The 21441-nt window shown below is 44.9% G+C and overlaps 1 protein-coding gene and 1 long non-coding RNA gene across 2 annotated transcripts in view; one reads left to right on the top strand and one right to left on the bottom strand.

Annotated features, from left to right (window-relative positions):
* Positions 1-12157: 12157 nt before the first annotated feature.
* Positions 12158-21441, bottom strand: part of LOC122199721 — a 49082-nt gene continuing 39798 nt past the window's right edge. Inside the window, exon 5 of the long non-coding RNA XR_006193603.1 lies at positions 12158-12346. This is a non-coding gene — a long non-coding RNA (uncharacterized LOC122199721). The remainder of the gene's footprint in view (positions 12347-21441) is intronic.
* LOC122199716 (folate receptor gamma-like) lies at positions 16855-20828 on the top strand. The gene is made up of 5 exons (XM_042905007.1): positions 16855-16961; positions 17191-17364; positions 19849-20037; positions 20159-20294; positions 20429-20828. The coding sequence occupies exons 2-5, from the start codon at positions 17197-17199 to the stop codon at positions 20713-20715; spliced, it is 780 nt and encodes a 259-aa protein (XP_042760941.1). The 5' UTR covers positions 16855-16961; positions 17191-17196; the 3' UTR covers positions 20716-20828.

Genomic DNA, 21441 nt, shown 5'->3' with positions numbered 1-21441 from the left:
GGGGTATCAGGAAGGTGGTCATGCTCCACCTTTAGAAATAAGCCCATCAACCCAACCAAAGGAGGGATGCAGAGACTCAGAGCACAGTGAAACGAGGTTTTAATCAATGTTCTTGCAAGTGGGTGTCTGACAAACAGGCATGCTCTGGGCATTTACCGCAGACAATTTGTTTCCTAGCACACAAGTCCCTCCCCTGGTTCCTCACTGGCTAAGTACTACAGAGGTTACAGTCTTACCCGGGCATTACCTATGCCCATGTAAGGCAAAAGGTAATCTGATTGGAACAAATGTACATTCCCTAAGGTGATGCAGAGACTTTCAGTCTCTCCTCCCTTTGTTCTTTGGCGCATGCTCATTGCAAAGCCCAGGAAAATAAGCCTGCAAAACAGAGAGGGGAAGAAGAACCAGGAAATGAAGTATCTAAGGCTTTGGGACTCCATTGTGTGTGTTTGGGGTGAGGCGGGGGCGGGAGGCAGTTTGTACATATTTCCAATAGGTTGTAAACCTATTGTTAACTAGACAGCACAGCTTTTGTTTGGTATTTCTGAAAATAATAATCATCTCCCTTCTCACATCTACTACAACCTAGTTCTGTACAAATTGTGTTTCTAGTTGTTTCCCAAGCAGACCAGGAACTCCTGAGGGCACAGACTTAAGTGGTTTCTATGTCCCCAGGACAAAGCCTGACGTCTCCCATCTCCTCGATCCTTTCTCTGCTTTTCTTGTGGCCTATGTCCCCATGAGTCTCTCCTCCTGCTTCTTTTCCTTACAGGATCCCTACTGCCAGCACCTTTTGCCTCTCATGCTTCCTGACAGCTCTGGCCTAGTGGAAATTCCCCTGTAAGCTAGAGTTTCTTACCAAGGTCTTTAGCCAGGTTCAACAAGCCATGGTGACTGGTTAGTTCCAGATAGAGGAAGAGGGAGTGGGAGAAATGGAAAATTTGTGTGATTCCCTATTTTTGGCTTGGGTAACTCAGTCAATGATGGTGACATTTGTTTTACATTCATTATCCATCATTTAACCTTGCCAGGTGCTTAACTTGCTTTCATTTCAAAGATAATAAAACTAAGACTCTGAGAGGTTAAGGAATTTGCTTCATATTCCTTCCTTTGTTCCACTGTTTGGTCAACATTTATTGAGTACCATGCAAAAGCCAGACACCATGCTAGGCCCTATGGATAGAGCAATGAAGCAGAAATAATCCCTCTCGTAGAGAAAAATATAGTGCAGTGAGGACTAAGTCAATTATAGACAATTATAGGAGAGCATAGTAAATGTTAAAATCAATGTATGCAAGAGTGTTATGAGAGTACAGAGAAAGGAGAGATGAATGGGTTCTGGAGAAACTGAGTTTAGACTTTTGTTCCAGGGAAGGAAACATTTGAGAGGGCCTTGAGGGATGAATAGGAGTTTACCTGGTAGACAAGTGAGAGAAGGAGCTGTACAAAGAGGCATTATTACCTTTAAGGGTATGGAGTTGAAAGGAGATGATGATGTGTTTAAAGAACAGTGAAAATCCTTTTGGGCAGAACCAGGTATCTGAGGATAGAGAAAGAGAGATGAGAAAGAACTCAGATGGGAAAGGCTTTGGTGGCCCTGAGATTGAGTGGACAGAATGGGAGCCAGGAATCCTGGGCCTTACCTTGACCCTACTGTGACTTGCTGGGGACCCAGGCAGATTCCACTTCATATCCCAGCTTCTGTTTTCTCTAACATAATATCCCAAACATGTCTCCAGATCTATGTGAGTCCCTAGAAGATACTTCCTGGCCGTGGCCCTTCTGTCCTGAGATACTACTTGCTCCTTCATTGTGTTTTATTCAAGCCAGCCCTGGGCTGAAAGTAGGAGGTAGGATAGGGATTTCTCAAGAGTCAGAAATAAGTCCAAAGCCCATAAGCTAGAGAGGAAAATCCATGGCTCTGTGCAGAGAATTCTCCAGGATCCAGGAAGGGCAAGAGCTGAGTGATGTGAATACAATATCTCCCTCCTATTTGTTCCTGAAATGTTTAGAGTGCATTTTTGCTTCAGGGCCTTTGGGCTTACTGTTCCCTCTGTCTGGAACACATCCCTCTTGCGATGTAACCTCTGACAGTTGGTTTCTTTTGTTTTTTGTAATGCAAGTGCCTGACTTAAGCTTTGGTTACTGAGCGGTCCAACTGACAGCCATTTCTAATAAACAGGCCACCTCTCCTCCACCAAGTCTCCTTTGTTTTAGGGATTTTGCTGACTTTGATAACTGACCACTTTGGGCCACTTGTTTGTTCTCTTCCCCCACTTTAAATTATCACTCTTAAGTTTTAAATTCCCCAAAAAGACTGGGCCCTCAGGGGCAATTAAGTGGCTCAGTAAGTTAAGCATCTGACTTCAGCTCAGGTCATGATCTCGCGGTTCATAAGTGCAAGCCCTGAGTCGGGCTCTGTGCTGACAGCTCAGAGCCTGGAACCTGCTTCAGATTCTGTGTCTCCTTTTCTTTCTACCCCTTCCCCACTCGGGCTCTGTCTCTCTCCCTCAAAAAAACCCAAAAAACAAAAAAACTGAGCCCTCAAAACCCAAGGCCCCAACCATCGACCCCAATAAAAGCAAAACCCCAGAACCCCAGGCCCATGTGCTCTTTCTATGGTGACCTTGCTGTGTGGCCACAAGTATGCTGTGTAATTTCCAGGTTCTGTAAGTAATAAACCTTTCCTCCAAAGTTTCCTGATGATTACTGCTGAAGGGCATCTTAAAAAAAGAATCACAAGGGCCAGCCCAACCACAGCACTGCTTACCAGTAGGCTGAGACCAGCACAGAACAATTGGTATTGATGCGGTTTTAGAGTTGGGGGGGTGGGGGCAGGGGTGCATCCAGAACCATTGGCTAAGAAAGAATTCTTGAGACATCTTTGGTGCAAAAAGGTGATTTTATTAAAGCATGGAGCAGGACCCATGGGCAGAAAGAGCTGCCCTGGGGTTGTGATAGGTGATTGATAATACACCCTCAGGTTGGGAGGTGGTTAGGGATAGCATAGGTCTTCTAAGGAATTTTGGAAGCAAGGTTTCCAGGACCTTGAAGGGGCCAGCTGTTGTTAGGAAAAGGCATTTATTACTGTCTAGTAAAACCTTTATCATGAGACTCTTCAGATGTATTTCAGTGGGCCGTATGCTTGGAGGATGATTGCCAACATATATCTTTGGGGGGAGAGGGGGTAAAAGAAGTTTCCAAAGCAATTTTTATATGTTCAGGTAGACTTACAGGATCCTAGAGGTTGGGATAATGTTAAGCTAAGGTTGCCTTTTGCCCTTAGCAAAGTGTCATCATCGAAGCAGCTGAGCTCCTAGAGGAATGTCACTCTGCTTGTCCCAAGGACTTGTCAATGAGCTGTAGGCAGTAAGGAAATTTAATTTTTCGTTTGCCTTTGTTTCCACATCAGTGTGGCTGGCAGGACTGCATGATGGTCCTTGCAGTTACCTTAGGGGGGGAGCGAATGCCTTTTTTTACCTGTAACTTGCTTATTAACCACCTAACTCAGATGGGTAACATCATCTCAGAAAGAAGCACCACTTGCTGGGGGTCTGTCACACTGCTATGTGCTTTTGCATACTGGCCCTGTGGTATGTTGTCTGTGGCGTGCAACACAAAGAGTCACAGCTATCATAACAATCCAATGATCTCCCCAGAGCATCGCGATCAAGCCCACAGTGTCTAATGAGATAATCAGACTCCTAATTATAAAGGCCTTAATTGACTATTACTGTGTGAGAGGGTCCTCCATGCCTCATGGCCAAGAAGAGCTAAGGAAGGTAGACTGGATCACAAGGGCATTGTCACTGCCCAAGGAGAGGCTCTGGGCTAAAGACACAAGGAAAAGAGGACAGGAGACTCCCACCTGCAACCACTGAGTCAGTGAGTTATGCTTGGACTACATGTCCTAATCCAGAAGACTGAAATAGCTTTGCAAGCGGAAACCAATGGCACCACCAGAGGGAAAATACAACAGAGGCCTACAGTCTCTGACACCACTTCACTCACTACTTCCACTCTTCATCCCCTGACCCAATGGGATATTACCAATCCCTGGTCAGGTGTTACTACATAAAATGATGGACAGATATACATGTCCTGAACATCTGGTGCCAGAGCCTCTTGAGAACCCTGAGGAGGTACACCATCTCCTTGATAAATGCAAAACCCCACGGACACTTCCTGGGTGTTAGTCAATGCCATGTAAACCAAAATGCAAGACTCTGGTATTATACTCAGAGGCCTAGGAGCTTTTCCCAAAGATCCTATGTATATTGCGCTAGTGGAGGCAGACCCCAATCCAGAGAGGTCTTTTGGTACACTCTGGAAAGGAAAGCAGCCACCTAGCAAGAGGGCTTACAGTGATGTCATCCAAAATTCTTGGCAACAACACCTAAGATTAAGGTAACAGGATAAAAACAAAAAGTAGAAACTGAGACCACAACTGTACCTTAACTGGAATTCAAACATTTCTTAGAGATTTTATGCAGCAGGAAGGAAAGAGAGGAACAAACAGGCTATTGCAAGTTTTCTTGTTGGTTTGGAATGGGCTCTGAATTGTTACTCATGGCTGCCAAAATGCACCAACTGGCCAGTATCTCTGAAGACCGTAAAATCCATAACTTTTTAAAAGATCCATCCAGGTTATGTGCTTGTTTCCTCTAAGATATCACAGATCCTGAACCCCTCAGCTTTCCCCTGAATGGGGCAGAACTAGAAGCACACTTCTGGAGGCATCCCTGCCACCAAAGGGAAAGCTGATATGGTTATCAAGGCCTCCAAGGAAGAGGAAGAGGGAAATGGGGCAAAGGCCCCTAGAGTCCCCTCATACTCATACTTCTCTCCTCCCTTGGATATTTACTGCCTAGCTCCATGCCATCTTTCCATCACAGTGATCACTGCTAAGGCTCACAGTGAATGGAAAGACTAAGGTGAAGCCCATCTCCTGCTGCACAAAATGAGCATGGTCCCATGGGTTTATCCTTTTCATGACTACAATGACCCAAATGACTCCCTCTTCATTTCCATTTCTGAATAGGCCCGATTTGACCTCGAGTCCACAGAATTATTTTTATGGGGTGCTCCTCTAATTAAAGGTCAGTGCCACTATATTTTCCAGGTACCAGCAAAACCATCAAAAAGGCACTAAAACCCCAAGGAGAAAACTTACATTCTTTCTTGGTCCCTTGAAAATGTAAATCTCACCGTGTCTTTGAAGTGTAAACACCCCAGGATGTAACTTAAGTCTACTTGTCAAGGACAAGTACAAATCTTAAAAGCCTTCACAACTATTAGTAAAAAGCTTTAGCCATTGGAGCAAGACACCTTAACTTGTTCCATCTGCCAACTGGGATTCAACTTTTTTATAAACTAGTGACTTTTATGTTATGTACTTGATTCATGGCTAAAATTTTGCAATAGTGTCTCTGTGTATCTCTGTATGTTTACGTATGTCTGTGGATATATGTTCTGTACATGTGGGTTTTTTTTTTCTCTCTCTCTACCTCCAGATGGTATTGCCAAAATTAATTGATAAGAGTTCCATTTAATTGGCTTAAAAATGAGCACTTAAAGGGGCGCCTGGGTGGCTCAGTGGGTTGAGCGTCCAACTTCGGCTCAGGTCATGATCTCGCAGTTGGTGAATTCGAACCCCACATCAGGCTTTGTGCTGACAGCTCAGAGCCAGAGGCTTGCTTTGGATTCTGTGTCTTCCTCCCTCTGCCCCTTCTCCACTCATGCTTTCTGTCTCTCAAAAATGAGTAAATGTTAAATTTTTTTTTTTAAATGAGCACTTATGAATTAAATATTCCTAAAACTCAGAAATACAGAAACTAACCCAAATGTTTTTTAAGTTCACATGATCTGGGATAATCTTTGGTAAATAAATCTAGTTTAAATTTGATTTAATTAAAATCGGTATGTCTTCAGAGTTATCAACATTAACTATAATGCAGACATACAACTTTTATTCTACCTGGTTTATTAGTCAAATTCATGTTATCTCTAATATAAATTTTGTCAGGAAGAACAGTAGCTTGGGATGATGGCTGACTTTGTCTAGTGTCTAATGAAGTGTTTTCGGGTATCCTAAACATAATTGTTAGGAGCAGTGATTTAGATAGATGTAAGTGGGACAAGAGTTTTTAGGTGAAACTTTCATCAGTAATTATATCTTATAGCATGTCCAGTTTCATGGGGCACCTGGCTGGTTCAGTCAATGGAGCATGCAACTCTTCATTTTTTTTTAATGTTTTATTTTTGAGAGAGAGAGAGAGAGAGAGAGAGAGAGAGAGAGAGAGAGAGAGAGAATAAGCTGGGGAGGGGCACAGAGAGAGGGAGACACAGAATCCAAAGCAGGCTCCAGGCTCTGAGCTGTCAGCACAGAGCCTGACATGGGGCTCCAACTCGAACCGCGAGATCATGACCTGAACTGAAGTCAGATGCTTAACTGACTGAGCCACCCAGGCGCCCCAAGCATGCAACTCTTGATCTCAGGGTTGTGGGTTTGAGCCCCATGTTGGGTGTGGAGATTACTTTAAAAAAATAAAATCTTAAAAAAAAAAAAACAGTTTCCCAAATCTTTGGTAACTTTCATTGTTATAATTTTGCTAAGTTTAAAAAAAAAAAAAAAAAAAAAAAGAGGGGTGCCTGACTGGCTCAGTTGGTTAAGTATCCAACTCTTGATTTCGGTTCAGGTCATGATCTCAAGGTTTGTGAGTTCAAGTCCCACATTGGGCCCTGCACAGACAGCTAGGAGCCTGCTTGGGATTCTCTCTCTCTGCCCCTCCCCAGCTCGTGTGCATGTGTGCTTTCGCTCTTTCTCTCTCAAAATAAGTAAATAAACTAAAAAAAAAAAGAATTTTGCTAAGTTAAATTAAATGATGGGAATTCATTGAATGTCTATATTATTTCTAAACAAGATGAAATACTGAAACATTAATTATTTTTTTAAGTTTTACTTGTTTGTTTGTTTGTTTATTATTTATTTATTTATTTAGAGAGCATAAGCAGGGGAGGGGCAGAGAAAGGGAGAGACAGAATCCCAAGCAGGCTCTGCACTGTCAGCACAGAACATGATATGGGGCTTGAACTCATGAACCATGAGATCATGACCTGAACTGAAATCAAGAGTCCAGCGCTTAACCAACTGAGCCACCCAGAAACATTAATTGTTAAACAAGTCTAAATTTACCTGCTTTTGACCTCTCATCATAGAAGAACTTAAAGACATCTGGGTCTGTTAGTAAACATGTCTTGGGTCACATGGAAAAATTGTGTTATGGGGAAATGTGTGTTACTAGAAATTGTTAAATATATTCATAAATTTGCCAATCTAATGAATGCTGATGTAAAAGTTCACAACTCGTTGCCTTTTAGTTGTTACTAGAAATTAAGGTTTCTAAGGGTTAAGAATTCTAATTAATATATGTAATTAAAGCTACTAGAACTAATAAAGGAAACAACTCGGTATGCAAGGAAAGTAGGATATGGTTTTGGCTAAGAGAAGGTATGAAGTATTAAGATGCATTTTTGTTAAGGAAAAAGAAAAATTTGCCCTAAAAAAAAAAAAAAAACTGGTTATTTCATAATGGGAAAGAGGAAAATAAATGACAAAAATCAAACTTTCCCAAATCATTTTTTTTAAGTTTTATTTATTTATTTTCAGAGAGAGAGAGCATAAGCAGGGGAGGGGCAGAGAAAGGGGGGGGGAGAGAGAGAATCTCAAGCAGACTCCACATTGTCAGCGCAGAGCTGTATACAGGGCTCAGTCTCACGATCTGTGAGATCATGACCTAAGCCAAGATCAAGAGTTGGACACTTAACCAACTGAGCCACCCAGGTGCCTCCCAAATCAAATTCTAAATGAAGTTCTGTTTTGTTTTGTTTTTTAATTTGGAAATACATTTGGGATTTTCTAAAGGGCACCTGGAACATCTCAAAAGATTTGTTCTCTCTCTGTATAAAAAAAGACATTAAGGGACACCAGGGTAGCTCAGTTGTTTAAGCGCCTGACTCTTGATCTTGGCTCAGATCATAGTGTCATGGTTCATGGGTTTGAGCCCTGCATTGGGCTCTGCCCTACAGTGTGAAGGCTGCTTGAGATTCTCTACCCTTTTCCCCACTCATGTGAGTGTGCATGTGCACGTGTGTGTGTTCTCTCTCTCAAAATAAATAAATAAACATTAAAAAAAACAAACATAAAAAAAAGAGGGGTGCCTGGATGGCTCAGTAGATTGTCTCACTCTTGATTTTGGCTCAGGTCATTATCTCAGGGTCGTGAGGTAGAGCCAAGCCCTGCTTTGGGCTCTGTGCCGAGCGTAGAGTCTGCTTAAGATTCTCTCTCTCCCTCTGTCCCTTTCCTCTGCTTGTGCTCTCTCTCTCAAAAAAAAAAAAAAAAAAATAAGTAAATAAAAAATAAAAAAACAAACAAATAAAAAAATAGGGGAGTCTGGGTAGCTCAGTTGGTTAAGCGTCTGACTCTTGATCTCAGCTCAGGTCATGATCTCATGGTTCATGAGTTCGAGCCCCATCTCAGGCTCTGCACTGATGGTGAGGAGTCTGCTTGGGATTCTGTCTCTCCCTCTCCCTGCCCCTCCCCCACTTATGTTTGTTTTCTCTCTCTCTCTCTCTGTCTCAAAATAAATAAATAAACTTTAAAAAAAATAGAAAAAGACATTAAACGAATTGGACTTATTTGATGTGTTAAATTACATGGAAACATGCCAAGTAAGAAATAATGCTAAACTTTCTTCATGGATATCCTTGTATGGATATATGTTACTAATACAAGTGTTCCAGAAATTATATGAAGTTCCCAGAAGTCCAATATGTAACATTATCAGCCATAATTCCAGTTACCATCTTAACATGTTTGCATATCACAGAAATAACCAAAATTCCTCATCAATTTCACTAAACAGAACTCTCATCAGACATTTAACTATGGGCATTTTTAATGTTTATTTTTAGAAGAGAGAGAGAGGGAGAGAAAGAGTGTGAGTGGGAAAGGGGCAGAGAGAGAGGGGGCAGAGGATCTGAAGTGGTCTCTGAGCTGACAGCAGAGCCTGATGCGGGGCTCAAACTCACAAACTAAGAGATCATGACCTGAGCTGAAGTTGAACACATAACCTACTGAGCCACCCAGACACCCCTTAACTATGGGCATTTTAAGTCTTTTTTCATTTACAGGCAGTTATTGTTTTACTCTGAGTCTCTTGCAAAAGTGCTTCATCTTCAAGGAGATTCATGGAAAGGACTCTGACAAGTACAGCTTTCTGATAACTTTCAGATCATACCATTGAACTCAGTAAGAATTTACAGAACTCTTACGAAAAGCTGGATTCACAAGACTGTAACGAAACATCAAGATCAAGAATTAATTACATATGGGCGCTCCTGGGTGGCTCAGTTGGTTAAGCATCCAACTCGATTTTGGCTCAGGTCATGATCTCACAGTCATAAGATGGAGTCCTGAGTTGGGCTCTGTGCCTACAGCATGGAGCCTGCTTGGGATCTCTCTCTCCCTCTCTCTCTCTCTGTCCCTCCCCTGCTTGTGCTCTCTCTCTCTCTCAAAATAAATATTAATAAAAAAAATATTCTACAACATCACCCAAATCTTTGAACAGATGGCTAAACTCTTGCAATCACTAACCTGTTTTCATGGCTGGACCTTTCAAGTTTGAGACGACGGCTGTGGACTGGATTTCAGAATATTGTCTGTATAATTATTATAGCATTTACTATTATAATCCTATTTATGTGCAATTTCTGGGCAACAAGGTGCCCTACCCCCGACTTTTAGCATGTGGGCTACCCCGCCACCATTAATCTCCTCACCATTGCCTCTGATACCTCAGCATCACAGGGAAGATTATAATGTAAACCTTGACAGTGGGTTGTTCTTTTTTGCAGCCCAAATGCCTGACTTAAGCTTTGACTACTGAGACATCCATATCAAGGACAGTCTTCTTCAATAAACATATTGCCAGCCACATGGGCTAAAGAGCCAGGTCACCTCCCCGCCAACGGATGCTCTTTTGTTTTGGAGATCTTGTTTTTTCTCTTCTCACACTTTAAATTCTCACTCTTATTTATTTAATTTATTTATTTCAAGTAGGCTCCATGCCCAACATGGGGCTTGAACCCACAAGCCTGAGATTAAGAGTCATATGCTCTACTGACCGAGCCAGCAGGTGGCCCCTGCTTTCATGTTTTAAGTTCACCAATAAAGAGTGAAACCGTGAAACCCTAGGCCCCCACCCATGACTCCAATAAAAGTGGAACCCCAGGCCCGTGTGCTGTCTCTACCCACGACCTCGTTGTGTGGCCCCAGGTATGCTGTGTAATTTCCAGGTTCTGTGAGTAATAAATCTTCATTTTTTTCAAAGTTTCCTGATGGTTATTGCTGAAAGGCATCTTACATTCATAACAGGAAGCACAAGGGTCAAGGCCAGTCCAACCACAACATTGCTTCTTGATAAGCTGGGACTGGTACAAGATACTCCTCCATATCCATACAGAAACTTTCCTTACTTCACTATGGCCTCTGCCCAGATATCACCTTGTAGATCTTTCCTATATAAAATAACCCCTGCTGGGCACCTGGGTGGCTCAGTCAGTTAAGCAGCCGAATTTTGACTTCAGCTCAGGTCATGATCTAACGGTTCAAAATAAATAAACTTTAATAAAATAAAACAGCCCCCTCTATCATTCTCTATTCCCTTACCCTGCTTTATTTCTCCAGAGCACCATCACCATGTATCTCTTCATTTGTTTTCTCTCATCTCCCCTCCCTCACTGGAATGTTAGCTCCATGACAGCAAGGACTTTGTCTTGTTCACTGTTGTAGCCCTAGCACATAGTAGACACTCAGTGAATCTTGAACTGATTAACTTTTTTAATGTTTATTTATTTTGAGAGAAAGAGAGAGAGAGAGAGCAGGGGAGGGGCAGAGAGAGGGAGAGAGAGAATCCCAAGCAGGCTCTGTACTGTCAGCATACAGCCCAATGCAGGGCTTGAACTCACGACCTGTGAGATCATGACCTGAGCCAAAATCAAGAGCCGGACACTTAGCCAACTGAGCCACCCAGGTGCCCTACTGCCACCTTGCTGGTCCAAGGCACCATCATCCCAGGCCTGGACTCCTGAGGTCTATCTGATCCACCCACCTGCCCACACCCTATCCCTTCTGCCCACCTCAGCCAGAAGATCTTTCAAAACTGCCGATTGAATCATGTCACTCCTCAGATTAAAACTCTTCAATAATTAAATAATCTGATCATCCCTTGCAGTGATGAGGAAGTCTGTGGAAATAGTTTGCTAATTCTGTAGAATTAACTGTTATTTGGCTGTATTAAGATGATAAACCAGGGGCGCCTGGGTGGCTCAGTCGGTTAAGCATCCGACCGTGGCCTAGATCATGATCTCACCATTCCAGAGTTCGAGCCCCATGTCAGGCTCTGTGCTGACAGCTCAGAGCCTGGAGTCTGTTTCAGATTCTGTGTCTCTCTGCCCCTCCCCCACTCATGCTCTGTCTGTCTCTCTCTCTCAAAAATAAATAAACATAGAAAAAAAGATGATAACCCAAATTATTTCTCAGAGCCTGGAAAAGGCAACACTAACTGTCACAGTATTATCAGTTTTCTATTGCTGCACCCATCTCCTAGCTTTGTGGTTTATTGTTGCAGGCAAGATGGGATGGGAGGACAGTGAGATGAGGATATAAGCATAGTGTCAAAGTATTTTCCCACAAAATACTGATTACTCACAAAGGGAAAACTAAGAACTATATGGAGAGAAACCACCTTAACCAAACTATTGCTAGCAATAGGACATATTGCACATCACATACCCCTGGATATGATACACTCAGAAAGGGCCAATGCTCCTCTGATTTTCTGGCCAAAATGTGTTTGGTTATGTAAGAGGCCAACATTCAGGGAACATGGATGAAAAGTATATGGGAACTCTCTTTACTACTTTTGCAATTTTTTTGTAAGTCAAAGATCATTCCAAAATGCGAAGTTAAAAAATCAAATGGATGTAGTGACTTAATAGCTATCTTATTAAATTTCATGATTTTTATGAGTCAGGAATTTGGGCAAGACTCAGATGGATAACCCTTCTGCTCCACGTGGCAGTGGCTAGGGTCACTTGGTAGTGTTCAGCTTATGTCTGAGCTGGTCTTGAACATCCAAGATGGTTTTACTCATGTGCTTGGCCCTTGGGCAGGGGTTCCTGGAAGGCCATCCTTCCTAGACCCCTCTTTTCCATGTAGTCCAGGGGCTTCTCAGTGTGGCCCCTCCAGTAGGTAGTCAGTGTCCTCACATGGTGGCTCAGGGATCTAAGAGATAGGAAATAGAAGCTGCTAGTCCCTGCCTCGATCGGTTTGGGCTGCTGTAACAGAATACCACAAACATGGTAGAGAGCAGAAAGAAAAAGCAAGCTCTCTAAATAACTCTTATAAGGGCACTAATCCCATCTAAGCCTAATCACTTCCCAGAGGTCCTGCCTCCCAATATCATCACATAGTGGGGGGCAGGTAAGGGATCAACATACGACTGTGGGAGAGACACAAACATTCAGTCCTTAATAATCCCTAAGGCCTGGAGCTAGAAACTGGCAAAACATCAGCTTTATCACATTTTAGTGGTCAGAGCGGTCACAGAGCCTGTCCACGTTTGAGGGGAAGGGTCACAGACCTCACTTGCCAACAGTCAAAGAATTTGTACTCTTCTCTAACCCCTCCTCATGGGAAAGGGCTTTTTCCCCTCCATTGCACAGGATTAGATTAATCATAACCTTTGTTTCTTGGTACACTCTCAGCATTGGTCCAGGCGTGACCGCCTTTATATATTTATTTATGTCTTTGCTTAGCTTTTTTCAAAAAAGCAACGGAAATCTTACGTTTTCCCTTTCTGCATCGTTTGTGATTTGTATACCTGCTTGATAACATGGCTAGGAAGAACTTCTAATGAAAAATCTAAACTTACCTCTAGTTGGAATGGGGTAACATGATACTCTTCTTTCTAAAATATTATATTTCTTTTATTTACATTGACAAAACTTAGTAGAACTGGAAAAAATATTGTACAGTCTAAGAGGTTTCTAGGGAGAGAAGCTCTGAAGGCTGTTCTCAAAAGTAAACATAGAATGTGGTTTCTCAGCTAAATTTCCTAGAGACAAGGCAACAAAATGAGACCATGTATCTGGAGATAGCATTACAGTGAAAAAAGCATGGGCTTTGTAGCTAAATCAGCTTGGGTTGAATCCTGACTCTTCTACTCTTTAGCTGTTTGGGAAGTCACCTAACTCCCAAGGCCTGAGTTTCCTCATCTGTATGTTGGGAGTAATAGAGTTAACATTGCAGTGGGTTGTGGGAGTTACAGACACAACAAGGTAAGTAAAGCATCCATTATTCTAACTGGGGTAGAGTAGTTCTCAATGTATGATGACTGATGTGATTATGTAACACATGTTTAGTTTCATTTACACCTTCAAACCTCTCCTAAGAGAAGGAAAACAGATACATGTCCCAGTTTAGGGAATGAAGGTACCAAGACCAGCAGCAGAGTGAAGATCGCAGGCTGGTTTGCAGGCTGGTTCAATAGTGCTGCTGACCATGGTCTGGTACTCAGCAGTGATGGCGCCCGGAGTGGGCACATGGGGCAAGGTGAGCATCTCATAACCAGACTCTGACCTTGCCATCCCAGACGTACCCGCGGCAGGACCATGTGCTGAGAACAGACTGAAACCACAGACCTTGCCCCAGGAGAGGTATTCCACTAGTTGGGTACGTGAGGACAAGATTTGGAGGTTTTCCCAAAATCATAATGGGAAAACATCAATATACATTATTAAAAAAAAAAAAAAAGAAAAAAACAGGGGCAATACCATCGATCTTCTTGCTAGCAGCAATTTTACTATCTGAAATAATGTTTGAGAAATAGACTAAGGGACAAGCATCTCTGACTTGAAAAAATGAACTTTTCTTCCTTTACTTTTTGTTTTTTAAAGATTTTATTTTTGAGTAATCTCTACACCCAGCGTGGGGCTTGAACTTACGACGCCGGGATCAAGAGTCACGTGCTCCAGGGGCGCCTGGGTGGCTCTCAGTCCGTTGAGCTTCCGACTTCGGCTCAGGTCATGATCTCAGGGTCCGTGAGTTCGAGCCCCGCATCGGGCTCTGTGCTGACAGCTCGGAGCCTGGAGCCTGCTTAAGATTCTGTGTCTCCCTCTCTCTCTGCCCCTCCCCTGCTCATGCACTGTCTCCCTCTGTCTCAAAAATAAAATAAACATTAAAAAAAAATTTTTTTTTTAAAAGAATCACGTGCTCCACTGACTGAGCCAGCCAGGTGCCTCCTTTCTTAACTTTTTTATAATGGTTAAAGAAAGGGTTTTTGCCATAGAGAGCATTTTAATTAATTTCAGACCATACAAGGCATAAAGAAATACTTGAAGGTTATGGTATCAGCTGTGACGATAATACTCAAGTGTGTAAGTGCGGATAACTTGGCTTCATGAGGTTTTTGTTTGTTTTGTCAAAAGCATAAATGTATAGTGAGGAGTGCCTGGGTGGCTCAGTCGGTTAAGTGTCCGACTCTTGATTTCAGCTCAAATCATGATCTCACAGTTGGTGAGATCGAGCCTCATGTTGGGCTCTGTGCAGACAACGTAGAACCTGCTTGGGATTCTTTCCTTCTCTCTCTGTCCCTCCCCCACTCACATGCACATGCACATGCGCTCTCTCTCTCTCTCTCTCTCTCTCTCAAAATACATAAATAGACTTTAAAAAAAAAGCACAAATGTACAGTGAAACTACCCCCAAAAGGCAAAGTGTAGAACAGTATGCTATCATTTGTGCACAAAAATGGAACATATGGTTGGCCTTGAACAATGCAGAGGTTAGGAGTGCTGATACTCCCTACCTCACTGTGCAGTTGAAAATTTGCATGTTAGGGGTGCCTGGGTGGCTCAGTTGGTTGGGCATCCGACTTCAGCTCAGGTCATGATCTCACGGTCCGTGAGTTTGAGCCCCGCATCGGGCTCTGTGCTGACAGCTCAGAGCCTGGAGCCTGCTTCAGATTCTGTGTCTCCCTCTCTTTCTGTCCCTTCCCCGCTCATGCTCTCTTTCAAAAATAAACATTAAAATTAAAAAAAAAAAGAAAGAAAGAAAGAAAAAAGAAATCCGCATGTGACTTTTGACTCCCCCAGAACCTAACTAGTAATAGCCTACTGTTGACTGGAAGCCTTACCAGTAACATAAACAATTAACACATAATTTGTATGTTATGTGTATTTATGCCATATTCATACAATAAAATAAGCTAGAGAAAAGAAAATGTTATTGAGAAAATGCATTTATAGTACTGTACTGTTTATCCGAAGAAAATCTGTGTATAAGTAGACCTGTGCAGTTCAAATCCATGTTGTTCAAGGGGTCAACTGCATATGGCATAAACGCACAGAATTTCTATGGTAGTATACGCAAGGACCTAGGACTAATGGTAGCCTCATGTTCACATTTCTGCAAACATATCTATAGTATCCATAACTAATACATAGCATTATTTTATAAATATCCTTCTTACTGAAATGTACATAATGGTATCAAATCAGATGCATCATTCTGTATTTTATCTTTCCATTCAACATTTTATATATTTATATTCATATACATACAAACATACATGTTATATTTAAATAAGGTATATACTCATATGGTTCAAAAAATCAAAACAGCATAGAAAGATTTATAGAAGAAAGTCTCAGTGCACCTGTCTGGCTCGGTCAGAAGAGCATGCGACTCTTGATCTTGGGGTTGGGAGTTTGACCCCCTGTTGGGTAGAGATTACTAAAAAATTAATAAACTTAAAAAAATTTTTTTTAAATAGAAGAAAGTCTCATTCCTAATCCTGTGTCATCCCACCAAGCAACTACTTAAAAAATTTTCTTCTACATTTCCAGAATTTTCTTACGCAAGCACATACATTCTCCCTCTTCCTTGTTTACACAAAAGATTGCATTCCACCAACACCTTTCTGCACCCTCCTTCTTTCACTTAACAATATACTTGGAGCTTTTCCCATATTTGTACACCAAGAGCTTTCTCAATCTTTTATACCAGGTTAGATCCCATTGGGTGGACCATAATTTATTTACCTGGCCTCTCACTGAAAAACAGTTGAGCTGTTTCCTAGACAGAGCCTGACCACCCCGCCTGACTGAGACACTGGAGAAGCAGTCCAGGTAGGTTTATAAGAGGGAGTGGAGAGGAGGAGGGAGACACTGTTCCTCCCAGGTGGGCTGAGGGCAGAGGCAAGTTCAGGCTTTGAGGGAAAGTGGGGAGGAAGAGGGGAGGAAAGATGAAGTCTTTCCCAGTTCTCCTGGGGTCTCTCGTGTCTGCTGAATTTTCCTCTGGTAACTCCCACCACCCACTGCTCTGGCTCCGTTCCCTCCTTCAAGTGCCTTACTCTTGGCCTTCCCCTGGTTCTACGCCTGGCTCCACCAGGGTAACTTCCCAAGACCCTTGTGTGGTGGGGAGGGGTTGTTGAGGTGTGAGAAACCGGGCTCTGACTCTCCGGGCCTGCACCCTCATTGGCTCTCCACATTGCACCCCTAGCATCCCCCAACTCCCGTGTCACCGGGTCCAGGACCATAAGCGGTAACTGAATGGCTCAGTGGCCTTCAGCTGGCCCTAGGTCAGCATCCCTGTCTGCCCACTGGCAGTCTCCGGGGGCCTGAAACTAGGCTACCTTGGGCTGGTGGGGGATGGGCTGAGGCTGACAGGTACTTCTTCCTCTCACTCCCCACCCTCATCAGCAGACCACTTCCTGTGGTTCCCGTTGTGCAGATCTGAGAAGACTTGCCGAGCTGGCAGGACTCTCAGACTGTGGATGAAACACCACCAGTGAAATACAGAAGGATATATCCAGAGAAGGGTGGTGGCTCCCACCAAGGTAGAGCAAGCTAGCATTGGAGGGCCCTTGGAAGAAGGCCCTTGGATCTTGCCTTCTGGCCTAGACCTCTACATCTGCCTTGTTGTTTGGCTCAGGTGCCCTAGGGGATAAGCTGGGTGAGGAGGCAGAGATCTGGGCTTGGCAGGCAGACAAGAAACTTGGTGGAGAGTCTCATGGCTGCTGCCTCTCTCTCAGGCTGTGTCCACCTCTGACTGTGGCTTTCTGGCAGGAATAGATGAACATGGCCTGGCAGATGACACAGCTGCTGCTTCTGGTTTCGGTGGCTACTGCGTGGGGTGCCCAGTCCAGGACTCCAGGGGCCAGGAGAGACCTGCTCAATGTCTGCACGGACGCCAAGCACCACAAGACAAAGCCGGGCCCTGAGGACAAGCTGCATGACCAGGTGAGGATGGAGTGGGGTCAAGGGTTGGGGAGAATGGAAGAAGTTGGGAAATGGGAAGATCAGTTTTGGGGAGCAAAGGAGTCAAGAGGGTGGCTGAGGCAATCCCCAGGAGGCCACCAGATTTACTGTAGTGAGGGGACCATTTTCTGGCACCCACTATGGGCCAAGTGCTTTCCTCACGCCTTGTCAGTGAATATGCCCAAAGGGCCTAATTGGTAGGTGGATGGTCTCTACTCATTCAGATAAGGAAATGGGAAATGAGGCCCAGAGAGGGCACAGGTACATGTGGGAATTGAGAGGCTAGTCTTTAGCAGGGCTTAGGACAGAGTCGGGCAGTGCCTTTCCCAGCATTAACTATGTGCCAGCCTACGCAGCTCAAAGACGAGGTACAGGGGAGACAGGTCCCTCAAGGTCACAATGCGGCAAACACATATGAACAGTCCAGGTCCTCCACCCCTATTAAGTCCTGAAGAGACAGTGACAAATCAGATAATGCTGGGAACTCTTCCCAGGAAAGGTGCCATCAGCCTTGGCCTTGGAGGATGAGTAAGAGATTTCCAGGAAGACAAAGCAGGAAAGGGCAGCCTAGCAGAGAACAGCATGTACACGGGTGGCAGGGTTACAGCACAAGCCGTGGCAAGAGTAGTGAGGCAAGAGCCAAGGATGCTGCTGCCCACAGAGAAGGGGAGGTGAGGGCCCTCCTTTTATAGGTAAAGCCCCTGAAGCCACTCAGGGAACCCGAACCTGAGGTTGAACTCCAGGATCGTGAGAGATGTCAGTATTTCACTCTTCCTGGTCTCCTCCTCTGTTCCCCACAAAATCTCACGTTGCTAGAGGGCCGGGGATGTTTCCAGGTAAAGAAGGCATAGACTGACCCAGGGGCTGGAAGTGAAGGGCGGGAAGCCCAGAGCCCCATGACTTCTGAGTCATTTCCGATGTATCATTTGCTTTGTGCATGTGTGCATGGCTAAAATATGAGTAACATAAAATATGCCATTTTAAGCATGTCTAAGTATCCAGTTCAGTGGTATTAAATCCATGCACATTGTCTTGGGACCATCACCACCACCCATCTCCAGAGCTTTTTATCTTCCAAAACCGGAAGTCTGTATCCACCACTTCATTTTCAGAACATTTTAAGTTCTAGAGGGTGCTTTGAAGAACCCTCTGGAGCACTTCTTCTTCTCCAAGAAATGGCACACAGACTTTTGTGGGAGACAGATGATTCTGTAACTCTGAGACAGGGGCTGCACTGAGAGTGCTTATTTATGTTGAGCCCCTGCTATAGGCCAGCAAGTGATTTTCATTATATAATTAATCTTGTGGAGGCAGAAGCCACTGACTGTGGTGGGCAGGTCAGGGATGAGGTGCATGGGTTCTTGCAGGGCAACTGAGAGTTGGGGCATCAGAGGAGGAGTGTGCATGAAGTTAGGGAGGCCTGGAAGCATGTTCTGTGTCAGCCGTGCTGGGGGCGTGCTGGGTTGCTGGAGAAGGGTAGGTTTGGTTCTACCCTCATGGGTTTTCCTGAGTTTCTCCTGAGTGCCCAGACCTGTCACATCTCCCCTGTCACTTGGCCCTGGGTGCTAGAGGTCATCTCAGAGATTTTAAGCAATCTGCTCATAATCACTCAGCTCTGGAGGCCCAGCTTAGAACGATTTCTTCAGACACCTTCGCCACTTCCTCTGTCTTAGCTGTCTTGAATTTACCTCTCTGGGATTGCCTCCCGCGTTGAGTCAGGTCCACACCGGGGTTCATGTGCAAGACATTGCCCCTCTGTTCCCCACTGCTTTCTGGACCTATCTGAAGTCCCCTAGCCTGGGATTCCAGACCAGACGACAGCAGATCAGCCCCCCTCATCTCCACCCTTACCACAGCTTGGAGCCAGGCTTTTCAACCCCACCCCTGTCCTGAGTTAAAATCTTGATCCTACCATTTCCCAGGGATGCAGTTTATGTAAACTCTGTCAAAGTTGAAGTAATGATGTTTTCACTAGACCGTTGAAGGCATAAAGTGCCAAAGCCTCAGGGACTTTGCACTTGTTGTTTTCTGTGCCTACAATGATCTGTATCTTCCCTCTGCCCGGGACTAAAACTATAAGCTCCATAAAGGTAGAGATTTGATCTGTTTTGTTCACTACTATATTCTCAGCACCTAGCACAACGCCTGATTGAAGGTAAGCATTCAGTTAATATGGGCTGGATGCGGAATGAGTAATATAAATAACCCGAATCATGTGAAATAACTTTGTAAACTGTTTAGAGCTGTAAAAATAATTGCTCCCCCAGACAGTGGTTCCCATGCCTCCCACATCCTCTGTTTTACTCTCTGTTAAAAGTTCTGTTATAACTACCCCAAGGGCCAGGCATAGAGGCACCCTCCCCAGCAAGTATTCCTCTGGATGCCCTACCTGGGGCCAAGGAGCCGGAATATGGAGAAGACAGCTGTGGTGGGGGAGGCATGTGTTCCAGTGTCTTCTCCACCCAGTGCATTCCCTGGAGGAAGAACGCCTGCTGCTCACACAACACCAGCCAGGAGCTGCACAAGGACCCCTCCCTCTTGTATAACTTTAACCTGGACCACTGCGGCAAGATAGAGCCTGCCTGCCAGCGCCACTTCATTCAGGACAACTGTCTGTACGAGTGCTCACCCAATCTGGGGCCCTGGATCCAGGAGGTACGGGCCTCTCCCTCACCCCAGCCCAGCGGGCTGCCATCCTGCTCGGTCAAGGTGGTCAAGGCGGTGGCTGCCAGCACCCCTGGCTGAGAGGAGCCCTCCCTCCCCCCCTCCCACCCAGGTGAACCAGAGCTGGCGCAAGGAACGCTTCCTGGACGTGCCCCTGTGCAAGGAGGACTGTCAGCAATGGTGGGAGGACTGCCGCACCTCCTACACCTGCAAGAGCAACTGGCACAAGGGCTGGGACTGGAGCTCAGGAGGGCCCGGGGGTGCGGAGATGGAGGCGGGGTCCGAGGATCTGGGGTTGGGTGCGGATCTCCAGGGGGGTGGCCAGAAATGGGCTTTGGGCCCAGGGGCTGAATGTCTGTGTCCACCCTCTCTCCCCATGCAGGATCGAACAAGTGTCCGGCCGGAGCCACCTGTCGCACATTTGAGACCTACTTTCCCACGCCCGCAGCCCTGTGTGAGGGCATCTGGAGCCACTCCTACAAACTCAGCAACTACAACCGAGGGAGCGGCCGCTGCATCCAGATGTGGTTCGACCCGGCCCAGGGCAACCCCAACGAGGAGGTGGCCAGGTTCTATGCCTTGGCCATGAGTGCTGGGGCCATGTCCCATGGGATTGGGCTTCTCCTGCTCAATTTGGTCCCTATGCTGCACCTCTGGCTCCTCAGCTGAGTCCTTCCCACTGCCGACATCTGGACATCTTCCTTGACTGCACCCAGCCTAGGTGACCCAGCCTCAGCCCAGCTCAGCAATCTCAGATAAAGGGGCCTCCCAATGCCCTAGTAATTATGCTTCTTGATCCAAGATGGGTCATATGGGGTTCCTCTGACAGCCTATTTTAATAGACAGATCCAGGTATATCTTGTGTCTCGTAAATAATTTGGAGATGAGTCATTTGGGGGGCAACATGCCTCATTGCTTTATCATTCCTATTGAGAGGCCCAAAGAGGGACTGGGACTGGCTTGAAGTTCACCAGTAAGTAGGGGTGGAAACTGACCCCTAAGTCTGAGGTTCTTACTTCTGCACCAGGCTTCCCCCTCAAGTTCCCTCCCCCAAGTTCATCACTCCTACATCACAGGGGATGAGGGCATTGGTGGAAGAGGTGGGCAGAGACTGGCAGATGAGTCATCAGGCTCCTGGTGGGAAATAAAAGTTTCTTGCCCCTTCCTTCCCTTTCTAGATGTGGACTAGGGTGGAGCTATTGGTGGTGGTAGTGGGTAGGGAATGCCAATGAAGAGCAATGGCATTGCTTCCCTTTCTTAAAAGGACAAATAATGCTACACTGAGTCATCTTATGCATGGTAGAATGCTATACTTGAATTCCAGAAAAGGGATTGCTGGGTCAAGAAGCATATGCATTCGGGTGCTTGGGTGGCTCAGGCAGTTAAGCATCCGAC

The sequence above is a fragment of the Panthera leo genome, chromosome D1, assembly GCF_018350215.1.
Source record: "Panthera leo isolate Ple1 chromosome D1, P.leo_Ple1_pat1.1, whole genome shotgun sequence".
Taxonomy (NCBI): domain Eukaryota; kingdom Metazoa; phylum Chordata; class Mammalia; order Carnivora; family Felidae; genus Panthera; species Panthera leo.
The sequence above is the reverse complement of the archived record's forward strand: the minus strand, read 5'-3'. Positions and strand labels throughout refer to the sequence as shown.

What these genes read in the sequence shown, in the direction of transcription:
- LOC122199716 (XM_042905007.1), top strand. Translation starts at nt 17,197, where the DNA reads ATGAACATGGCCTGGCAGATGACACAGCTGCTGCTTCTGGTTTCGGTG. An exon ending in AGGACAAGCTGCATGACCAG is followed by an intron (nt 17,365 to 19,848) that starts GTGAGGATGGAG and finishes TTCTCCACCCAG; the next exon opens with TGCATTCCCTGGAGGAAGAA. An exon ending in GGGCTGGGACTGGAGCTCAG is followed by an intron (nt 20,295 to 20,428) that starts GAGGGCCCGGGG and finishes CTCCCCATGCAG; the next exon opens with GATCGAACAAGTGTCCGGCC.